This window comes from Macaca nemestrina, chromosome 8, assembly GCF_043159975.1.
Source record: "Macaca nemestrina isolate mMacNem1 chromosome 8, mMacNem.hap1, whole genome shotgun sequence".
Classification (NCBI taxonomy): Eukaryota; Metazoa; Chordata; class Mammalia; order Primates; family Cercopithecidae; genus Macaca; species Macaca nemestrina.
The window spans coordinates 94,934,723-94,951,705 of NC_092132.1; the positions used below are offsets into that span (position 1 = coordinate 94,934,723).

General features: G+C 37.6%; 1 protein-coding gene across 23 annotated transcripts in view; it reads right to left on the reverse strand.

The window, feature by feature from the left end:
- The window catches only part of LOC105495692 (syntrophin gamma 1), an 893,014-nt gene that overhangs the window by 261,316 nt on the left and 614,715 nt on the right, over positions 1-16,983 (reverse strand). For all 23 annotated transcript variants that reach the window (XM_071068281.1, XM_071068276.1, XM_071068279.1 and 20 more), the window contains one exon: positions 10,657-10,787. In XM_071068281.1, the coding sequence (XP_070924382.1) occupies positions 10,657-10,787 (131 nt within the window). The remainder of the gene's footprint in view (positions 1-10,656; positions 10,788-16,983) is intronic.

The window sequence follows — 16,983 nt, forward strand, 5'->3', positions numbered from 1 at the left end:
TGCATATGTGACAAAATTTCACAGAAATAAACACGTGTGCGTGCGCGCGTGCACACACACACACACAAAGAGGTAAAATCTGTGTGGTGATGGAGCCTCCCTCATTGCTAGCAAAGCAGTCTGTGATCTAACCGCAAGGCAGCAGTGAGGCTGGGGGAGGGGCGCCCGCCATTGCTGAGGCTTAAGTAGGTAAACAAAGCTCCTGGGAAGCTCCAACTGGGTGGAGCTCACAGCAGCTCAAGGAAACCTGCCCATCTCTGTAGACTCCACCTCTGGGGACAGGGCACAGCTAAACAACAACAAAAGCAGCAGAAACCTCTGCAGACGCAAACGACTCTGTCTGACAGCTTTGGAGAGAGCAGTGGATCTCCCAACGTGGAGGTTGAGATCTGAGAAGGGACAGACTGCCTGTTCAAGTGGGTCCCTGACCCCTGAGTAGCCTAACTGGGAGACATCCCCCACTAGGGTCAGTCTGACACCCCACACCTCACAGGGTGGAGTACACCCCTGAGAGGAAGCTTCCAAAGCAAGAATCAGACAGGTACACTGGCTGTTCAGCAATATTCTATCTTCTGCAGCCTCTGCTGCTGATACCCAGGCAAACAGGGTCTGGAGTGGACCTCAAGCAATCTCCAACAGACCTACAGCTGAGGGTCCTGTTAGAAGGAAAACTATCAAACAAGAAGGACACCTACACCAAAACCCCATCAGTACGTCACCATCATCAAAGACCAGAGGCAGATAAAACCACAAAGATGGGGAAAAAGCAAGGGCAGAAAAGCTGGAAATTCAAAAAATAAGAGCACATCTCCCCCGGCAAAAGAGCGCAGCTCATCGCCAGCAACAGATCAAAGCTGGACGGAGAATGACTTTGACGAGATGAGAGAAGAAGGCTTCAGTCCATCAAACTTCTCAGACCTAAAGGAGGAATTATGTACCCAGCCCAAAGAAACTAAAAATCTTGAAAAAAAAAGTGGAAGAATTGATAGCTAGAGTAATTAATGCAGAGAAGGTTATAAACGAAATGAAAGAGATGAAAACCATGACACGAGAAATACATGACAAATGCACAAGCTTCAGTAACTGACTCGATAAAGTGGAAGAAAGAGTATCAGCGATTGAGGATCAAATGAATGAAACGAAGTGAGAAGAGAAACCAAAAGAAAAAGAAGAAAAAGAAATGAACAAAGCCTGCAAGAAGTATGGGATTATGTAAAAAGACCAAATCTACGTCTGATTGGGGTGCCTGAAAGTGAGGGGGAAAATGGAACCAAGTTGGAAAACACTCTTCAGGATATCATCCAGGAGAACTTGCCCAACCTAGGAGGGCAGGCCAACATTCAAATCCAGGAAATACAGAGAACGCCACAAAGATACTCCTCGAGAAGAGCAACTCCAAGAAACATAATTGCCAGATTCACCAAAGTTGAAATGAAGGAAAAAATCTTAAGGGCAGCCAGAGAGAAAGGTCGGGTTACCCACAAAGGGAAGCCCATCAGACTAACAGCAGATCTCTCAGCAGAAACTCTCCAAGCCAGAAGAGAGTGGGAGCCAATATTCAACATTCTTAAAGAAAAGAATTTTCAACCCAGAATTTCATATCCAGCCAAACCAAGTTTCATAAGTGAAGGAGAAATAAAATCCTTTACAGATAAGCAAATGCTTAGAGATTTTGTCACCACTAGGCCTGCCTTACAAGAGACCCTGAAGGAAGCACTAAACATGGAAAGGAACAACCGGTACCAGCCATTGCAAAAACATGCCAAAGTGTAAAGACATCAAGGCTAGGAAGAAACTGCATCAACTAAGGAGCAAAATAACCAGTTAATATCATAATGGCAGGATCAAGTTCACACATAACAATATTAACGTTAAATGTAAATAGACTAAATGCTCCAATTAAAAGACACAGACTGGCAAACTGGATAAAGAGTCAAGACCCATCAGTCTGCAGCATTCAGGAGACCCATCTCACATGCTGAGACATACATAGGCTCAAAATAAAAGGATGGAGGAAGATTTACCAAGCAAATGAAGAACACAAAAAAGCAAGGGTTGCAATACTAGTCTCTGATAAAATAGACTTTAAACCATCAAAGATCAAAAGAGACAAAGAAGGCCATTACATAATGGTAAAGGGATCAATTCAACAGGAAGAGCTAACTATCCTAAATGTATATGCACCCCATACAGGAGCACCCAGATTCATAAAGCAAGTCCTTAGAGACTTACAAAGAGACTTAAACTCCCATACAATAATAGTGGGAGACTTCAACACCCCACTGTCAACATTAGACAGATCAACGAGACAGAAAGTTAACAAGGATATCCAGGAATTGAACTCATCTCTGCAGCAAGCAGACCTAATAGACATCTATAGAACTCTCCACCCCAAATCAACAGAATATACATTCTTCTCAGCACCACATCTCACTTATTCCAAAATTGACCACATAATTGGAAGTAAAGCACTCCTCAGCAAATGTACAAGAACAGAAATTATAACAAACTGTCTCACAGACCACAGTGCAATCAAACTAGAACTCAGGACTAAGAAACTCAATCCAAACCGCTCAACTACATGGAAACTGAACAACCTGCTCCTGAATGACTACTGGGTACATAATGAAATGAAAGCAGAAATAAAGATGTTCTTTGAAACCAATGAGAACAAAGATACAACATACCAGAATCTCTGGGACACATTTAAAGCAGTGTGTAGAGGGAAACTTATAGCACTAAATGCCCACAAGAGAAAGCTGGAAAGATCTAAAATTGACACTCTAACATGACAATTAGAAGAATTAGAGAAGCAAGAGCAAACACATTCGAAAGCTAGCAGAAGGCAAGAAATAACTAAGATCAGAGCAGAACTGAAGGAGATAGAGACAGAAAAAACCCTCCAAAAAATCAATGAATCCAGGAGCTGGTTTTTTGAAAAGATCACCAAAATTGACAGACCGCTAGCAAGACTAATAAAAAAGAAAAGAGAGAAGAATCAAATAGACGCAATAAAAAATGATAAAGGGGATATCACCACCGACCCCACAGAAATACAAACTACCATCAGAGAATACTATTAACACCTCTACGCAAATAAACTAGACAATCTAGAAGAAATGGATAATTTCCTGGATACTTACACTCTTCCAAGACTAAACCAGGAAGAAGTTGAATCCCTGAATAGACCAATACAGGCTCTGAAATTGAGGCAATAATTAATAGCCTACCAACGAAAAAAAGTCCAGGACCAGATGGATTCACAGCTGAATTCTGCCAGAGGTACAAGGAGGAGCTGGTACCATTCCTTCTGAAACTATTCCAATCACTAGAAAAAGAGGGAATCCTCCCTAACTCATTTTATGAGGCCAACATCATCCTGATACCAAAGCCTGGCAGAGACACAACAAAAAAAAAGAGAATTTTAGAACAATATCCCTGATGAACATCGATGCAAAAATCCACAATAAAATACTGGCAAACCGGATTCAGCAATAGATCAAAAAACTTATCCACCATGATCAAGTGGGCTTCATCCCTGGGATGCAAGGCTGGTTCAACATTCGCAAATCAGTAAACGTAATCCAGCATATAAACAGAAACAAAGACAAGAACCACATGATTATCTCAATTGATGCAGAAAAGGCTTTTGACAAAATTCAACAGCCCTTCATGCTAAAAACGCTCAATAAATTCGGTATTGATGGAACATACCTCAAAATAATAAGAGCTATTTATGACAAACCCACAGCCAATATCATACTGAATGGGCAAAAACTGGAAAAATTCCCTTTGAAAACTGGCACAAGACAGGGATGCCCTCTCTCACCACTCCTATTCAACATAGTGTTGGAAGTTCTGGCTAGGGCAATTAGGCAAGAGAAAGAAATCAAGGGTATTCCGTTAGGAAAAGAAAAGTCAAATTGTCCCTGTTTGCAGATGACATGATTGTATATTTAGAAAACCCCATCATCTCAGCCCAAAATCTCCTTAAGCTGATAAGAAACTTCAGCAAAGTCTCAGGATACAAAATTAATGTGCAAAAATCACAAGCATTCTTATACACCAGTAACAGACAAACAGAGAGCCAAATCATGAATGAACTTCCATTCACAATCGCTTCAAAGAGAATAAAATACCTAGGAATCCAACTTACAAGGGATGTAAAGGACCTCTTCAAGGAGAACTACAAACCACTGCTCAGTGAAATAAAAGAGGACACAAACAAATGGAAGAACATACCATGCTTATGGATAGGAAGAATCAATATCATGAAAATGGCCATACTGCCCAAGGTAATTTATAGATTCAATGCCATCCCCATCAAGCTACCAATGAGTTTCTTCACAGAATTGGAAAAAACTGCTTTAAAGTTCATATGGAACCAAAAAAGAGCCCACATCTCCAAGACAATCCTAAGTCAAAAGAACAAAGCTGGAGGCATCACGTTACCTGACTTCAAACTATACTACAAGGCTACAGTAACCAAAACAGCATGGTACTGGTACCAAAACAGAGATATAGACCAATGGAACAGAACAGAGTCCTCAGAAATAATACCACACATCTACAGCCATCTGATCTTTGACAAACCTGAGAGAAACAAGAAATGGGGAAAGGATTCCCTATTTAAGAAATGGTGCTGGGAAAATTGGCTAGCCATAAGTAGAAAGCTGAAACTGGATCCTTTCCTTACTCCTTATATGAAAATTAATTCAAGATGGATTAGAGACTTAAATGTTAGACCTAATACCATAAAAATCCCAGAAGAAAACCTAGGTAGTACCATTCAGGACATAGGCATGGGCAAAGACTTCATGTCTAAAACACCAAAAGCAACGGCAGCAACAGCCAAAATTGACAAATGGGATCTAATTAAACTAAAAAGCTTCTGCACAGCGAAAGAAACTACCATCAGAGTGAACAGGCAACCTACAGAATGGGAGAAAATTTTTGCAATCTACTCATCTGACAAAGGGCTAATATCCAGAACCTACAAAGAACTCAAACAAATTTACAAGAAAAAAAAAAAAAAACCCATCAAAAAGTGGGCAAAGGATATGAACAGACATTTCTCAAAAGAAGACATTCATACAGCCAACAGACACATGAAAAAATGCTCATCATCACTGGCCATCAGAGAAATGCAAATCAAAACCACAATGAGATACCATCTCACACCAGTTAGGATGGCGATCATTAAAAAGTCAGGAAACAACAGGTGCTGGAGAGGATGTGGAGAAATAGGAACACTTTTACACTGTTGGTGGGATTGTAAACTAGTTCAACCATTATGGAAAACAGTAGGGCGATTCCTCAAGGATCTAGAACTAGATGTACCATATGACCCAGCCATCCCATTACTGGGTATATACCCAAAGGATTCTAAATCATGCTGCTATAAAGACACATGCACACGTATGTTTATTGCGGCACTATTCACAATAGCAAAGACTTGGAATCAACCCAAATGTCCATCAGTGACAGACTGGATTAAGAAAATGTGGCACATATACACCATGGAATACTATGCAGCCATAAAAAAGGATGAGTTTGTGTCCTTTGTAGGGACGTGGATGCAGCTGGAAACCATCATTCTTAGCAAACTATCACAAGAACAGAAAACCAAACACTGCATGTTCTCACTCATAGATGGGAACTGAACAATGAGATCACTTGAACTCGGGAAGGGGAACATCACACACCGGGGCCTATCATGGGGAGGGGGAAGGGGGGAGGGATTGCATTGGGAGTTATACCTGATGTAAATGACGAGTTGATGGGTGCTGATGGGTTGATGGGTGCAGCACAGCAACATGGCACAAGTATACATATGTAACAAACCTGCACGTTATGCACATGTACCCTAGAACTTAAAGTATAATAATAATAATAAATTAAAAAAAATCTGTGTGGTGAATTTTTTCAAGTTAATTTTCCAGTTGGGATATTGTATTATTGTTTTGCAACATGATACCATTTGGGATAATAAGCAAAGAGTAAATGAAAATAGTATTTCCCACAAGTGTATGTGAATATACATTTTTTTCAAAATAAAAGGTTAAATCATAAAAAGCTAGGATTTTCAATAGAAAAAATAAGATGGTATATTCAAAATATATCTGTAATTACATTAAAAGTAAGTAGACTAATTTGATTTAATGACCAAGTTTGTTACTTTGGATTAAAAACAAAAAAGAATATTCCAAATATATGTATAATATATAGATGTGTATATATACCTATATATTAATGCAGAACGAGCACATTTTGTACAGTAAGACTAAGAACAGTTTAAATAATAGGATAGAAGAATATACAAGTAGATATTAATAAATATAAATCTGTTTTTTATTTATCCTAATATTGATAGACTTAAAGGCGAGAAATATCTCCAAAGGTATAGGACATGTCATAATTATCGAGCATCATATAACTGGAATTTATAAAAATTCTAAATCTACTTGTATCTGACAACATAATTAAATATAAACAGTAAATAGTCACTCAACAATATAGAGAAACACACAGATCTACTATCATAGTGGGACACTTTACCATCTTCATATAAAACCTAATACAATAAACTGGAAAAACTCGTGACTGATGCAGAGGATCAGAGCCTCTAATGAACACATATGACCTACTTGAAATATGTACAACACAGCACTAAAAAACTTGCAATACTCATCCTTTATAAATACATATAGAACATTTCCCAAATTAACATATATGCTGAGTAAAATCAAGCCTCAACAATTATCAAAGGATTGAAATCATCTAGCATGAAATTATACTAAATAGAAATAGCAAAAAGATAATTAGAAAATCCACAAATATTTTGAAATTTTATGATACACTTTTAAATAGTCCATACGTCAAAGAAGTAATTATAACAAAAATAAAACATTATCAAATGAATTTTTTAAAATATATGAATATCAATATTTGTGGATTTCCTATTTTGGCCAAGACAAAGTGACCTCATCTTATCAAATGCTTCCTGATGCAACTAAAGAACTTCACACTTAACATGACAAAAGTATGGGAAGCCCCTGTGAGGAGAACAGGTAAGCATGAATGACTAGGGACTTCAAACTCAGGGATTAAAAAAAGTGCTAAGTCCCCTGGCTTTTCCTCCTGCATGTCCTAGACATGACCCTCTGAATCCGACCCTCTGAATCCTCCCCTCTGAATGGCTAACAGCAAGATTTTTTAAAAACATAAAGCCTCCAATGGAAACCTGTTACTCTAAAGGACTAGAGAATGGGTACACTGAAAACAAACAAAACAAAACCTTCTGTCAACACCTGCCCAAATTCAGTCAAATATCAATGGATACATTGTCTCCCTGTTCACAAGGTTTCCAGCAGGGCTTAGCAGGAAGCTGGTCTTCCATCCCACACCTTAAAGAAGCAGGCTCCAATTTCCCTGCCAGGGTAGTGTCAGTGGGGTGTCCTGGACAGCTGAACTATCATACTCACCTGCAACAACCAGACTAAACGGGCTTGTGGGAGATGGGACAAGTAAGTACTGTGCCTCCATTTCCGTGCTGACAAGTGTGGCCCAGCAAGGAGCTGGGTCTCTCCCACCATTATCACCATGGTGGAATGAGGTGGTACTTGGTGGAGCTAGTTGGCCTCTCCTATCCATCCACCTCCTTCCTTATGTCAGTAGAATTCTGTGGGGAGCTGAGCTTCTACCTCCAACCTTTAGCAACCAAGAAATGTTAATGACCCTGTCCATCTACCTTTCCAGGTGTCAGCATGGTGCAGTAGGAAACTTAACATATACACCCATGCAGTCCTCACAACAAAGAGATTGCCTGCTAAAAACAACAACAAGAAGAATAAGAACAACAACAAGAAAACCCAGATTAAATAGGAACCCGCATCTCAACATTTAATATCCAAAGTCTAGAATGATTTTGTTAAATCACTTGTCACATCAATATCCTGGAAAATCACAAGTTGAACAAGAAAAGAACTAATGATACTAATAATGAAATGAATGAGATATTGAAATTATCTCACAAAGATGTCACAGTAACCATCATAAAAATGCTTCAACAAGCAATTAGAAATTTTCTTGAAACAAATAAAATTGTTTTTAAAAACTTTAAAAAAGAAGTTATTTTTAAAAGGATAAACTAGAACTGAAAAAATAAATCAAAAAAAAATAAAATGATGAATAGGCTGAAGAGCAGAGTTAAATGACAGGAAATAAAATTTGAAAACATAAATACAGATCAATAAACTTTTCCCAAACTGTTTAACAGAAAGAAAACAGATTCTTAAAAAGTTTCTCAGTGATGTGCAGGACAATAATAAAAGGGTTAATATTTGCATCAACAGAGATCCAGAGGGAGAGAATGTAAAGTGAGGCTAAACAAGTATTTGAAGGAATAAAAGTCAAAACTTCCCTAATTTGCTGAAAGTCATAATCACACAGGTTTAAGAAGCAGAATAAAGCCCATTTATGAGAAACTTAAAGAAATATGTGCCAACATACTTCATAATTAGTCTTCTGAAACTGAAAAAAAAAGAAAAAAAAGTCTTCAAAGCAGAGAGAAAGAACATATTACTTATAGGGGACACCAATTTGAATGACAGTAGACATTAATGCCTAACATATTTTAGCTACTGAAAGAAAAGAACTGTCAACTCCAAAGTCTGTGTCCACTAAGATAAATGAAAACTAAAGGAATTAGATGCTAGCAAATCTACCTTTAAAGAATGTCTAAAAAAATTATCTAAGCAGAAAGGAAGCGATAAAAGAAGCTTTGAAATTCAGAAAGATCATTGATGGGTACACTTTGGGTTAAGTATAATGGATTATCCTTTCTATGAGTTTTTAAAATCTTATTTGATGGTTGAAGCAAAATTCATAATACCACCCAATATAGTGTTTGATGTATGTGTAGGAAGTTAAGGCAATATCTTTATAAACAGGAAAGATAAAGGAATCTTAATGGAAGCAACATTTCTATACTTCATTCAAAGTGGTAAAACGTTACCAGTAGACTGGGATACATTACCTACACATATACCTCGAGCAACCAGTCAGAAAACTATGCAAAGTGATATACTCAAAAATACTATAAATAAGTCAAGAGGTGATGCTAAACTTGCAGGAGTAACTAGAAGAGTATTTGCTGGAAATGGGAAGATCTGGCAATATATATTAGGAAAAATAAATCTTAAAATTAATTATCAAAATGGACTCGCAAACTAAAGCCTATGGGACAAATCTAGCCTGACACCTGTTTTTGTAAATAAGTTTTATTGGAACAAAGGTGTGCTCATTTATTTATATATTGTATACGGCTATTTTTGTGGCAGAACAGCAGAGCTGAGTACTTTGTGACAGAGATATTAAGGCCTGCAAAACATAAAATATTTACTATACAGCTCTTGGCCGGGCGCGGTGGCTCAAGCTTGTAATCCCAGCACTTTGGGAAGCCGAGACGGGCGGATCACGAGGTCAGGAGATCGAGACCATCCTGGTGAAACCTAACATGGTGAAACCCCGTTTCTACTAAAAAATACAAAAAACTAGCCGGGCGCGGTGGCGGGCGCCTGTAATCCCAGCTACTCAGGAGGCTGAGGCAGGAGAATGGCGTAAACCCGGGAGGCGGAGCTTGCAGTGACAGGGCGAGACTCCGTCTCAAAAAAAAAAAAATTTACTATACAGCTCTTTACAGAAAAGTTTCCCAATCCCCGGAACTTATATCTCTCAAAAAGCAATAAGAACAAAAATTCAAGCAGAAAAACTTAAGAAATGGAAACAATCAGGGAAAAAGCAGAGGCTCATAAAGTATATATATAAGTTAAGAGATCCAAGAAAGTCCCAAATTAATCATTTTTTAAAAATTAACAAAATGTACAACTCCTTAGCAAAACTGACCAAGATAAAAAGAGAAAAAAAAATTCCAGAATGAAAAGGAGGACACTACTTATCTTACACTTAGTAAAATAGATAATAATATAAGAATATTAAAAGCAGAAAATAAATCTTATAATTTAGACCAACTATGCCGCTGGGCATGTGGTTTATGCCTGTAATCCCCGCACTTCGGGAGGCCAAGGCAGGCAGATCTCTTGAGACCAGGAGTTCAATACTAGGGAACATGGTGAAATCCCATATCTACAAAAACAAAACAAAACAAAACAAAAAAAGCTGGGCATGGTGGCATGTGCCTGCAGTCCCAGCTACTCGGGAGACTGAGGTGGGAGGATCACTTGAACTCAGGAGGTGGAGGTTGCATTGAGTCAAGATCGCCCCTCTGCACTCCAGCTTGGGCAGCATAGCTAGACCTTGACTCAAAATAAATGAACGAATGAATAAATAAATAAACTATGCAATATTCTTGAGAAGTAAACAACACAAGAGGAAATATGAAAACTTAACAAAACTATCTATTGAATCCATTGAATCCATTAGAATAAGTTAATAGCAGAGTCAGGGCTTTAACTTGTGGTTTTGTCATCAGAATAGTAAGTGTTTAACTTTGTTAGAATACTATTTTGAAGCTCTTATTTCTACTATAAAAAATAAACTAAAATCATAAGGCATATTGTGATATGTTTAAAAGGTTTCCTAAAAGGCCTCTTTTTTAATAAGCAAAACAATCGTAACCCATAAACATGGACTCACCGACTCAAATCTGTGCCGGGCACATACTGAGAGAAGCGTGAGTGTAGTAGAGGGATCAGTCTGAGGTCGCACCATCGCTTCTCCCACCTCAAGCCTGGAGATGTCGGCCACGACGAGCATGATAATGTGTCCTGAAATGAAGACAAATATTTAAATGTAATGTTTTTCTTCTGTGCTTTGAGTTTCTGTGTCCCAAATCCCTTTCATCTGGGGGATATTATTTTTCCCCTAAATGATCAAAAGACTTTTATGGAATACCATGAGAATTCCATATTACGGACACTAAAGTTGTATTGGTTAACTCATTTATTAATAGAATGCTATAAGAAGTTAAGAAAGGAATTATTGAGACTAAGAATGCTAGTGAAAACATATTTTTAAATGAGGAGTGGAGATGGAAGGAAAGGATAAGAGTGTGACAGAACATAATTTATTCAAGAATGGAAAAAGTGGGAAAAAAACTGTAAGTATAATTAGCCAATAAGTGAAAAAATAAAAATAACTGGTAGTTCATTCAATTAGCAAGTATTTTATGAGTGTCAAGCACAATTATAAGTGTTTTTAATTTATCAGTTTTTTGCAAATTTTTTGAATAGAATGATCATTCCTATAAAACAACTTTCAAAACACTACTCATGGAAATCTGTGCTCGTTTTTCTAACTTCATATTCTTAAAGAGTTTATACTTTCTTATGTTGTTTTAATTGCATATCAAGGCAAATATTGTTGGCTTAAAATTATACATATCTTAAGGTTTTTTTTTTTTTTTTTTTTTTTTTTTTTTTTTGAGACGGAGTCTCGCTCTGTCGCCCAGGCTGGAGTGCAGTGGCCGGATCTCAGCTCACTCCAAGCCTCGCCTCCCGGGTTCACGCCATTCTCCTGCCTCAGCCTCCCGCGTAGCTGGGACTACAGGCGCCCGCCACCGCGCCCGGCTAATTTTTTGTATTTTTTAGTAGAGACGGGGTTTCACTGGGTTAGCCAGGATGGTCTCGATCTCCTAACCTCATGATCCGCCCGTCTTGGCCTCCCAAAGTGCTAGGATTACAGGCTTGAGCCACCGCGCCCGGCATCTTAAGTTTTGTTAGAACTTTTTTTTTCCCTTTCTACATGGAGGAGACTTACATTTGATAAAATTTGGGCTTTTTCACTTGATTCATGTTTATTTCAGCTTTAATGTTAAAATTTCTTCATCACACCAGCACATCAAATAATATTAATATTCAAATTGACATGGGTTGTAAGCTCAATTTGGCCAGTAAACTGGTAACATTGACTTCCCTTTATTCACTGATTTTTGAGTGATAATGTTGGAAGAAGATTCTATTTTAGTCTAGATATTGAAACTCTGTGAAGTCTAAATATTATTAAGCATTTCTCTCAGGCATTAAATTTTTTTAACAATTCTTCCAGTGAAAAATAGTATTAATTTTACTAAAGGTTGTATGTTGCCCGGCATTTTTATGTTAATTGTTTCAGATTGAGCAAACAAAAACGTACTAAGTGAGTGGAGTGGTTTAGAATACCTGGAAGGGTGGACTGGCTAAGATCACTTAGTGAGGGGTCCCTATTAGTGACTCAGTGAGCACCTCAGCCTCCAAGACACCTGTCCTTCAATGCTAGCCAGTTGCTTTGAATGCCTCTCTGGTGACTGCAAAGGCACAAACCTAGGTTTCATATTATTCTTTCTCCTGGCCTCATATCAGATGTTATGGATGATCAGCATGTGACGTGAGGTCAGATCTTCATGTCAGCTGTTATACGTGGTCAGTTCAAGACACGGAATCAGTTCTTTATGTCAGCTGTTATAGGTGGTCAGCGCATGATATGGGGTCAGCTAGGCAACAGTACAATGTGGCGAGCGCTTAAGCTGCAAGTCAGAATCAGACCACTTATATTTGAATACCGATTTCCCAGCTGACTAGTCCATTACCTGGGGGCAAATTTTGTAGTCTCTGTCTTACTGTGTTTATTTTCAAAGTGGGGATAATAATGGTAACAACTGGTAAGATTACGGCAACAAATGAAAAAGTTCTTAGAATATAGCCCAGCTAAATAGCTCCATACTATTTTCAATATACCTAAAAGGCTAAAGGTAATTTAACATTTACTAAAACAAACTAATTAGATGCATCGCTTGGTAGCTGTAAGTAAAAAGTATCAAATAATGTATTCTCAAAAATAATAAGCTCAAATAATGGGCAAAATTGTTTCTAAACATGGAACTTTTAGGGAGGACATTTTTAGGAATATTACTGTTACTATTTAATAGTAGTTTTAATAATACCTGCCTATACTAAGTGCTTGACTTACACCACTTGCAACATCTTTGAAAACAAAGCTCTTACTATGTTCATATTTGAAGGGAAAAACAGAAGGTTTTTTTATTTTTATTTTTTATTTTTTGAGACAGGGTCTCACTCTATCACTCAGAAGTGCATGGCATGATCTTAGCTCACTGCAACCTCTGCCACTGGGGTTCCAGTGATCCTCCTGCCTCAGCCCCCCCCCCCAAGTAGTTGAGATTACAGATGCCCACAACCAGACGTGGCTAATTTTTGTATTTTTAGTATAGACGGGGTTTCACCATGTTTGCCGGGCTGGTCTTGAACTCTTGACCTCAAGTGATCTGCCTGCCTTGACCTCCCAAAGTACTGGGACTACAGGTGTGAGCCAAGAAGGTTTTTTTAAGAAGCATTTTATTATTACTTCTCACCTTTTCATCATGAGGGAACATGAGGAAGCAATAATACTGCGTGGCAGGCTTGGGTAAACCAACTAGGTTTCTGTGGCCAGGTCAGAGATGTCCACAGGGATTGCAAGTAGCCCAGGACCCACCCAGCTGCACAAAGCAAGGTTCATGTTGGCAATGACTGAAACTCCTTCCCAGAACCCCAGTACACACATGCATTCCTGAGTTCTATAGTAAACAATCTACCCAAGTTGCCCAGCCAGCAAAGGGCACCCCCAAGATTCACTTAGACTAACAGCTCTTTGATAGCAGAGCCAACAGATCTACTGCAGCACATTTAACATTCAACACTCATAATCAGAGGTGAAACAATGGAAAATAATTTGGATTTTTTTACTTGATTATTTCACATTTTGGTTATATATCTTCAAGTATATTATTTAAAGATAATTTCTCATCTTTCATAAAATATAATAATAATTTCCCTCAAATTTTGTGTTTCATCAATAAATGGGACAGAATACGTCGAAGATTGTTAAAGACATGGATAATGAGATGTTGGGGACTGACTAATCACCAATACATGAATATGGTAGGTTTTACAAACCATAGCAGTCCATTTCATAGATTGGCAAGTATGGAAATATATGTGGCCTTTGACATTCTTTCTGTGGCATCTTGATTGATGCCTTTATGTACCAAAGGTATAAATATGTCACTTTCTTATGTTTCTTGTTTATAAGAAATATGTAATAAGTCCCTCTTCAGTTATTTGACTAAACAGAGTTGATATATTTCATATTATAGACCTGTTATTTACAGTGGAAGATAAGTTATCCTTTAAAGAATTTTTCTCCTTACTTATTTTATTTATGTAAATAGAATATAAATTTACTTTCTGATCATATTTTGGAATAGCAGTCAGATTTATTTTTGCACAAAAGATAGTCTAAAAACACAACCACTTTTATGCTTTTGAGAACCATGACTGTTTTTCAATAGCTCTACTTTACAATGTCAAAAACGTTGTTTCCTAAAATATTAATAATGTGATTGGAAAAAGAAGCATTTATGTTTCCTTGCTCTTTTCTCAAAATTTTACACATGCCACACAATAAACTCAAGAACAACTATCTTACCAAAACAGAACTGCACACAGGGCAAACTCCTGACCCAGATTTTATTAAGGATTTGGCAGCATAGGATGTATTAATTAAAAGTGTACAGTTAAGAAAAATGTTTCTCAGTCTGCTTGGCCGATTATCTGAATCAGAATCTTCTGGTAAGGACAAAACAAATCCTTCTACTCCATTTCAAGAGAGAAGTTCAGTGAATCTGGGCTGGGGCTGAGGAGCCAAGGTCTGGGTTGGCAAAACAAGTGACTTTCATATCCCTTAAAATTAGTGATGTTGTGCATCCTTAGAAAGAATAGATGATATTTTTATGTAGGATGGTGGAATGATGTTAATATATTATAATCCTTTATTTCCCCTTAGACTTAAAATGTTGCCTTAAAATACAGTAGGGACATCTTAGAAAACCAGAATAATAAATACTCAAAATTTGCTTCAGATCAAGGTATAGACATTGAAAAGGCAGTTTGTGAGCCTAGGATAGAACTGAGAATTAAGACACATCAAAGAATCAAATGTTTCTTTTAAGCAGACTGTCTATAATATACACGTATTCTGCGGAAAGAAAACTTGCCCCACAATGCACTCTTCCTTCCGAGTGCTCACTGTCTGTTGTTATTTCATGTCTTTGACCTCTCCAAATTTTGGACACCTCTGAGTAGAGGTGTTCTCCACTCGCCATTCTTCTATCAAAGCTTATTCAAGATACAGAAGGAACAGCACGTGCTCTCCCTGGCTGTGCAAGCCTGCATGGTCTGATTACCATTGCAGGTTAGTCTCCCGTGTGGGTAACAAAGCACACACTTGGTTTGTAGTCTCTCAACTTACTTTGAATTTTTTAGTCAGATGTTCAAAGTCTCTACAGCTCTTTACCTCTGTTATTAGAATGCTGCTACTCATTCTTCTTTTTTCTGCTTATGTTATAGTTAATTTTATGCTTTGGTCTACAGATCTGGATCTTACTGTTCTTGTGTTAAAATCATAATTAACTGTTCCCCAAAGTATAATGGAGGGGTGCTTCCACAGAGTAAGTTCTCAACAAAAATGCATTTAATTGATATGTATTGAGACTTTTGTCTTTATTTTGAATATACTTTGTTTTGTTTCCATATTTTTTATTATTATTCTCTATAGCATCATGATAAATACTTTCAATTGCCTTACACTGAAATATCTTTAGCAATGTCAAAAGAATGTTCAATTCTAATGCTCAAAGGTTAATAAAATGTGCCTCTGGAAATGGGAAGACATAGCTCCAGTAAGAGGAATTTATAACAGTTGCTTTATTTTTAATTTTATAAAACTGAATTTATTTGGGATCAGACATGTTATAGAATTGGAGTGATTTTCTTGCTGTAATTGTAGTTTTCTAAGGAAGGACATTATTCTGTACACATTTTTCTATATGTCAATGGAATGGGTTAAAGACAAACCAGAATGATTTCTACCCTTAGACCTGCCATTCGGACTCCTCTGCTTCTCATTATTATACAGGAGTTCAAGGGTATGAGACAAGACCTAGAACAAAACAGCTCCAAACAGCTTTCTCCCACTCTGAAGTAAGTGTGCTCTTGTTTCTGTCTTAGGATCAGAGTTGAGATGGAAATTCTTGTTTGAGGGACATGTGTAGGGTCATTCTCAGGAGCAACCTCTCAGGACTGATGGAAGCAGGGCATGTAGTGCCCAACACCCAGATGAGCTCTGATTCCCAGGCAAAGGGGATCCAGAGAAGAGGGATCAGCTGTGAATGGGCACAGCCAACACCTCCAGCTACTGAGGGCAGGTGCACCAGAAGTGCATTGAAATTATCGAAGGCATCTAGATTGGGAGGGAAGAAGGTGAGCACAGCAATTACAAAATCAAGAGGTAAAAAACTTCATTGTATATCTAAGTGTTTCATTAGGAAACCTGTACATTTCCTCATAAATTTTAAGTCACTCCCGTCATGCTGTATTGTGGTTTTAAATGCCCCTTTTTGTGTGGCAATTACTTTTCTGGCAAAAAAAAAAAAAAATGGTTTCAAAGATGGTCACATGAAATATATCCAGCTGAGGCTGGTTTTAGAAAATATCCTAAAATATCCTTACAGTTGTACAGATAACCTTTTGTCTTGGCAAATGTCTTTTTATGACGGAAAAAAGTCGACAACTTGAGGGCCTAAGGTTCTCAGCGGAAGAGTAATACTGGGGAAATCAGGTACAGTGAAGGCCATCCAGGACTGAAGATGTTCAAAAAGATTGCTTTGAACTAAAATGCCACTATTTTGACAAAAATTTCAAATGCAGTATGAATCATACGAGTCGGTAGAAGAAACTACATGATGTCTGTACCATAGTATGTGGAATAGAACGAAAAAATTCTGCTTAAGGTCACCTCTGCTTCTCTTCATGTTTGTAAGCATGCAAGATGATTTTTAGATGTGCTTGTAACCAGAAAAAATTATTTCTTAAAGAATGTGTGAGTGTTTTGAAGGATGAAATACAAGGAACTTCAAAACTATTTATA